The sequence below is a fragment of the Lactuca serriola genome, chromosome 4, assembly GCF_051521515.1.
Source record: "Lactuca serriola cultivar US96UC23 chromosome 4, Lser_US96UC23_V15, whole genome shotgun sequence".
Classification (NCBI taxonomy): domain Eukaryota; kingdom Viridiplantae; phylum Streptophyta; class Magnoliopsida; order Asterales; family Asteraceae; genus Lactuca; species Lactuca serriola.
In genome coordinates, this window is record NC_136411.1 from 32177575 (window position 1) to 32184182 (window position 6608).

General features: G+C 29.6%; 1 protein-coding gene across 1 annotated transcript; it reads right to left on the reverse strand.

Annotated features, from left to right (window-relative positions):
- Nucleotides 1–512: 512 nt before the first annotated feature.
- On the reverse strand, nt 513–2033 carry LOC145098189 (F-box/FBD/LRR-repeat protein At1g13570-like). The gene is made up of 4 exons (XM_079035853.1): nt 1348–2033; nt 1167–1268; nt 950–1093; nt 513–865 (listed from the first exon to the last, which is right to left on the reverse strand). Exons 1-4 carry the CDS (start codon nt 1933–1935, stop codon nt 569–571), a joined length of 1131 nt encoding a protein of 376 aa, XP_078891979.1. The 5' UTR covers nt 1936–2033; the 3' UTR covers nt 513–568.
- Between the last annotated feature and the right edge of the window lie 4575 nt (nt 2034–6608).

Below are 6608 nucleotides of genomic sequence, written 5' to 3' on the forward strand. Positions count from 1 at the left end.
TTGGATCGAAAAAATGCCCGTTTGCACATGTTATCACCACAACACGTCGTAACGTAACGTGGCATAACGGCTAAGGGGGGCGTTGTTCCAGCCATTATACCGACGTTTTTTGATGGCCAACTCAAAGAAAAATTGCAAATAAAATTATATCTGGGGCTATTTTGATCTTCATTAGGAAGAGACCAAAATGGTTTGCAATAGGAATGAAAGGTTTCTAGTTGGTTTTTTGTAAACGGACTAATTTATACTTTTGGTTCCATAATTTTGACTTAACTTCTGTTCTCGATTTTGTATTTGTGTATCATTACAAAAAACAATCTGATAGACATACTTTATATTTTAGTCCTGATATCATAACATAAAATCTTCATTAATTTATAAACCTTGTGTTTACTGGTAAAACATTAAAATATAATAAATTTAGAAATATAAAAGAGTAGAGAGTAGTACTTGTGGTAATACTCATAATCAACCCAAAAGACATCCAAACAGGTTTAAAATAGACACTTTAACAATCCTTGTATTTTAACCAATACAACATAACTTACTTTGCGTCCAAAGGTAAATTTTAAGGACGTTCGATAATGAATTTTGCTGCAGGCAATGCACGTGGAAACGGCAGTAATAGCAAACCTCGAAGCATCTTATTTTCTGGATCAACAGAAACAGATGTATCGAGCTCTACTCTTGCTTTCTTTAGCACAGGTGACTTAGCCATGACGAGCTTCACAAACTCCATCCAAGTAAAAAGGTCACGGAAACATGTTATCTCCATTTCTTTAAGATGATGCAAGTTGATGCCCGAATAAGCTTGAATAATCTTGAAAGTTATAAGAGCACTACACCTCCGTTGATGGTCACATATCTAGTCAGAAAACATATCAAAATAGTAAGTAGAATCAGGAAGATGTACTAAACCCACATGTGATAGCTTGTAGTTGATATTTACCTCCAATTCATTCTTCTCCAAATTTGGAGAGCTGCTGATCACGCACAGAACAGCCGAAAGCCCAAGAAGACAAACACTAAGAACAACTATTCTCAAGTGGGGTAGTGAAATGGGGAGCTTACGTGGTATAGATCCAGCTAAGTGCTTTAACCAAATACCAAAACTAAGATTAAAAGTTTAAAACACGATGAGATAAAACAATCAAGTGAAGTATTACCTTGATACACAACCGCGAGATTTCCAGAACCTGAATTGAAGGTAAACATTTAAACAGCTCAACAAATGTAGTCTCGGTAAAGCATGTTTGAGCATGTGGAGTCTGCATCAAAATACCTTTAATTTGTAAGATGGTATTAACTCAAAAGAGCTTCATAATTAAGTGGTAATATGGACCTTACCAAGGTAAATTCCTCAAGTAGTGGGCAATTGGTAAGAAATTTAATAAGCACTTTGGCAGTCATCTTAACCTCATTAAACACCAGGCTCTTCAACATATTAAATCCATTAAACATTAATGGAAACTCAATTTTACAAAAACTGAGGTCCAGGTGTTCCAATCCTTGGAATGAAAAGAATGAACACGGTAGCTTGTAATATTCACCGATTGAAGTAATCTCCAAAATGAATTTCTTGATATTTTTGCTCCATGAAAGATGAACTATTATCTTGTCAATCTCATTATCAATTCCAACATTAGCAATATTAATACAGAGTTCCGATATCGGAGCCCTGTGTAGCAATAAAATGTGGAAGATGGCATTGACAAGCTTATATTTATCGAGTTCTTTGTTACCAGATCTAGATGATAAATTAACCAGGTTATCATCAAATACAAGTTCCGGAATTCTGGTCCAACAATACCTCCATTTCTTTGACAAAATGCTTGTCCTAATTGCATGTCGCAATGGCATAAGAGTCAGAATTTTTTCAATTGTATCTTGAGGGAGAGCGCTGATTCTATCCGAATTTTGGCTTTGAGCCTTCATCTCTTATGAATTCCTCGATGTTGGCTGTATGCTCCACAAGGCTGTAAAGTATAATTCAAAGCCAAATAGATTTTATTGTTATAGACTCTTTACCAAGATTATCAATTGCCATACATTAATACATATATAGTGTCTTTGCTTCAAAAATATATGAACTGGTTGCTTCAATGTTCAAACCAAGATAAAACTAATGGAATGAAGAGACAAATATACAAATGAAAAACACACGTGTTCGAGATGAATAGTTCTAGAATCCATATTACACCCACAACGACACCACAGTTCTGATATCTATATTACAATACATAAATTCCAAAGGTAAGCTCTAGAGACTTGGACTACCCCTCAGGAGCATTATACAATTGCTATAACATACTATATGGTATCATGAATAACACACACTAACAATTCCGGAACTATAAATAGGATAAAATTCCCCTCTCTTCGTGATTAAAAATGTCAGTGGTTAATAATATCTATCAATAAAAAGGTGGTGAAAAGAGGTCCGGTGTTTAAAACAAACGATGTACTTATATATATATATATATATATATATATATATATATATATATATATATATATATATATATATATATATATATATATATATATATATATATATATATATATATATATATATCAAAATTATAAAAGAGGAACAAAGCTTCTAATCAAATGTGATAAGGAAACCATGCAAAAAAAAAATGCCATGTTGACTTCGCTATATCAATAGTTAAAACCATCAAGTGGTTATATTAAACATGAAAAATGGAAGCATATGAACTAAAATTGAACTTCAAATGAACCGCGAATTTTAGTAAGTTCTACTATCTATCAACCATTAAAACAAATAAGATTCATGAACTTGAAATAATCGAAAGCTGAAAGGAAACCTGAATGGTTTAGCTCCAGAGCGTTCCGGTGGATGGGAGTTGAAGAGACCGCCGATCGATGACATAAAAGCATGGCAAGCGAAGAGACGGTTTGTGGCGGAGGTTTTATAAGCGTCTAATTTGTATATTTGGTCCTTCTTTCGATGATACTTTACTGCTAGGTCCCTGTAAGATTTGTCTCTTTTTTTATATATCTTTTATTGTATTATTATTAAATATAATTTAATTTGACATGTTATTATTATGGGTGTTCAAAAATATCCGTATCCAAAATTCTGAATCTTAATTATCCGAAAAATCGGATATCTGAATTTTCAAATATCCGAAATTTCGGATATCCGATTTTTAGGAATCAGAATTGGATAGTTTTTTCAAATTTTTCGGATAATTCGGATATCCGATATCTAAAAATTTTGATTTTAATTTATACATTCATTGTTATTTTAATCACATGTCTTATAATATGAATGTTAGTAACTAAAACATATTCATAATACCCTTAATTAAATACCTATATTACTTCATATGTCTTTCTAATTTAAAAGTATGTCTTTCTAATATAAAAACTTCAATATGCCTTTCAAATTTGAACAAAATTTCAAATTTTCAGATAACCGTTTTGGTATTCGAATCTGTATCTGAAATTTCGGATACGGAATCGGATACCAAAAATCAACTATCCGAAATTTCAGATATCCGAAATTTGGATATCCAATTATGAACACCCCTAACTATTATAACTTTAAACAATTATTATTTCTTAGAGTTGCTGTTAAACATATGTAAAAATATAATATTAAAATAGAAAAGGTTGATAACTATGGAATAAGGAATAATAGAAATAAAGAATTAAAGTCGTAAATGTTTATAAGTAAAATACTCCATCTGTCCCAAAATTATTGTCCATATTTGACTTCTTAAGTCTCTTTTGTTCAACTTTAACTTTAAATAATTTACATTTTGTTATATAATTTCTTATGCTAGATATATGAACAAACTGTTTTTTAAATGTATTTCCATTATTATAAGTTTCATCAAAAATTATATAATAAAAATAAAGTTATTTATGGTCAAAGTTGACATCGAAAGACATTAAAAGTCAAACATGGACAATAATTTTGGGACGAACGAAATAATTATTATGGAAAAGTTAAATAAAAAAGTTATCCTTTGGTTTTGGTTTTACACAATAACAAAAACCTATTCAGAGGGTGGCAGGTGTGTATACAGATGTGTATACGTGGTTTTAATTCAAAAATGTTTCAACTTTTTAAAAGTGGTTCAAATTGAGATTTTTTTTTCAATGATTTTGTTCATCATTATTTCTTGTTAATTTGGACCCTATTAAACTTTAGATGACGATTATACCCTTTTACTATATTTATTTGCATTTTTAGATTGCTTTATAATATCTTATAATTACAAATAGAAAATGGACCTAGGGATGGCAAAAGAAACCGAACCCGAAGGTGAAAACCGAAAACCGACATATTAGAGTCAGGTTTGGGGTCGGTTAATTGGGGTCGGGATTGGGTTTGGTATGCTTTTAAAAAATTTTCGCGGGTTTGGTATCGGGGATGGTAAACAAAATACCCGTCCCAATTACCCGAAACCGAAACCGAAATCCGTTACCTGAAACCGTTCATATATATATATATATATATATATATATATATATATATATATATATATATATATATATATATATATATATATATATATATTGTGAGACCGTGAAACGCATTTTTTTATTATTTTTATTTTTTTTTATTTTTTTTAGTTAATTCATGTTCCGAAAATAATATTTAAAAAAAGAATTTTTTTATTTTTCCATTTATTTTGCATTTTAAATTTATTTTTAGAATATGTACAGTGTAATATTCTATTTAGAATATTTCACGTATTTTTCAAAAAAATAGAATTTTTTTTAATTTATTTTAGTTAATTCAAGTTCCAAAAATAATATTTAAAAAAAGAATTTTTAGATTTTTCCATTTATTCTGCATTTTAAAATTATTTTTTAGAATATGTCAGTGTAATATTCTGTTTAGAATATTTCACGTATTTTTCAAAAAAAAAAAAAAACGGAATTTATTTTTATTTTATTTTTATTTTTTTTAGTTAATTCAAGTTCCGAAAATAATATTTAAAAAAATAATTTTTGGATTTTTCCATTTATTTTGCATTTTAAAATTATTTTTAGATTTGGTGTCACGGTCTCACAAAATTAGAATGGTCTCAAATGAACCTGAACATATATATATATATATATATATATATATATATATATATATATATATAGAGAGAGAGAGAGAGAGAGAGAGAGAGAGAGAGACAGAGCTAGGTTCAAATGTTTTTAGCAACTATTGTGTGCCTAAATGTTCCAATGAGAATTCAAAATATAATAAATAATTAAATAAATCATTAAATGGTATTTTGGACATTTTGTATTTTTAATTAAGGAAATCATTTAATTGAGATCATTCAGTTGAGGAAATAAACTAATCATTCAATTAAGGAAATAAACTAAATATATTTGACATAGTTATGTTTGTGGCCAAACACTTCATCATCGACATCAACACATCACCATCACCGATTCTGCTTCTTCTTCTACAATCGACGGATCCAAAAGGGAGCACATACTATCGTCTCGCAATCGATGATGGACTCTGGGGTCGATGAGGCTGAAGAAGGGGATGTGGAGGAGCAATGACGCTACTGTGGGGTCCGTGAACGCGAATGAGAAGCGAGGAGTGAACGGTGAGGATATCCCGACGATTGCAGGTACTTGGACGGAGGTATGCTCCAACAGCCTCCTGTTCTTCTTTCTCTGGTTCGGCAATCCAACAACTAGGGGATATAATTGGAAATTATTTACCTCAATCGAGATTGATTTTATCTCGATTTTGATTCAAGATCAAGATTGTGTTCATCATCTTTTTAAATTTGATTTCTTATATGGTTTATTTCTGTTTGATTGAAGAAATATTCTGATACAACTTGCACTTCACAGTCATAAGTTGGATTTTGTTTTAAAAAAGCCAAAATTTGTGTTCATATTTCTAAATCGATAATGTAAATGTGTGTTTGTTTCTTGAATTCATGACTGGGAATGAATGCAGATGTGTGTTGATGATTCAATCACAACTCTTTAATTATGTAATGTATTCTATTAGAATTTATTTTATATAAATGTATTCTGTTAGAATGTTTGAGAATAATTGTCAACAACAAGTATATTTTGTGTAACTGGTAATGAATTTGTGATGCTTTATGGTTGACTTTATAGTCTCTACTACATTTTGTCAGAATTTATAGTCTTTATTTTCTACTATATTCTGTCAAACTTTATAGTCTTTAATACATTCTGTCAGAATTTATAGTTTTTATTCTCTTAGAATGCATTGAAATTTTTAATTTTTGCAATTTGATTATGTTTTCTTTGTGGATTTAGGTTTTGAAGAGGCTAACATTGATGTGGAGAATGACGAAAACATAGAGAACGAGAGTGTATTATACCAGAATGTGTTATGCTATAATGTATAAAATGTTGCTAAAAAATAATATTCTCTCAGAATAAATTAGTGTTTTTGTTAGATGTTGATGTTTTTTTTACTTTTTTCTTTTAGAATGTTGTTATTATTCAATGAATCACAATCATACAATGTAATTATTTGGTATATTATTAGTTCAATAATTGATTTTGTGTATTCTTTTCAGAATGTATTTACTAGTTAATGGTTGTCATTCTGTCATTTTGACAGAATAAAATCAAAA

What these genes read in the sequence shown, in the direction of transcription:
- LOC145098189 (XM_079035853.1), bottom strand. Translation starts at nt 1,935, where the DNA reads ATGAAGGCTCAAAGCCAAAATTCGGATAGAATCAGCGCTCTCCCTCAA. An exon ending in TACTTGAGGAATTTACCTTG is followed by an intron (nt 1,269 to 1,347) that starts GTAAGGTCCATA and finishes ATTTTGATGCAG; the next exon opens with ACTCCACATGCTCAAACATG. An exon ending in TCTCGCGGTTGTGTATCAAG is followed by an intron (nt 1,094 to 1,166) that starts GTAATACTTCAC and finishes ATTTGGTTAAAG; the next exon opens with CACTTAGCTGGATCTATACC.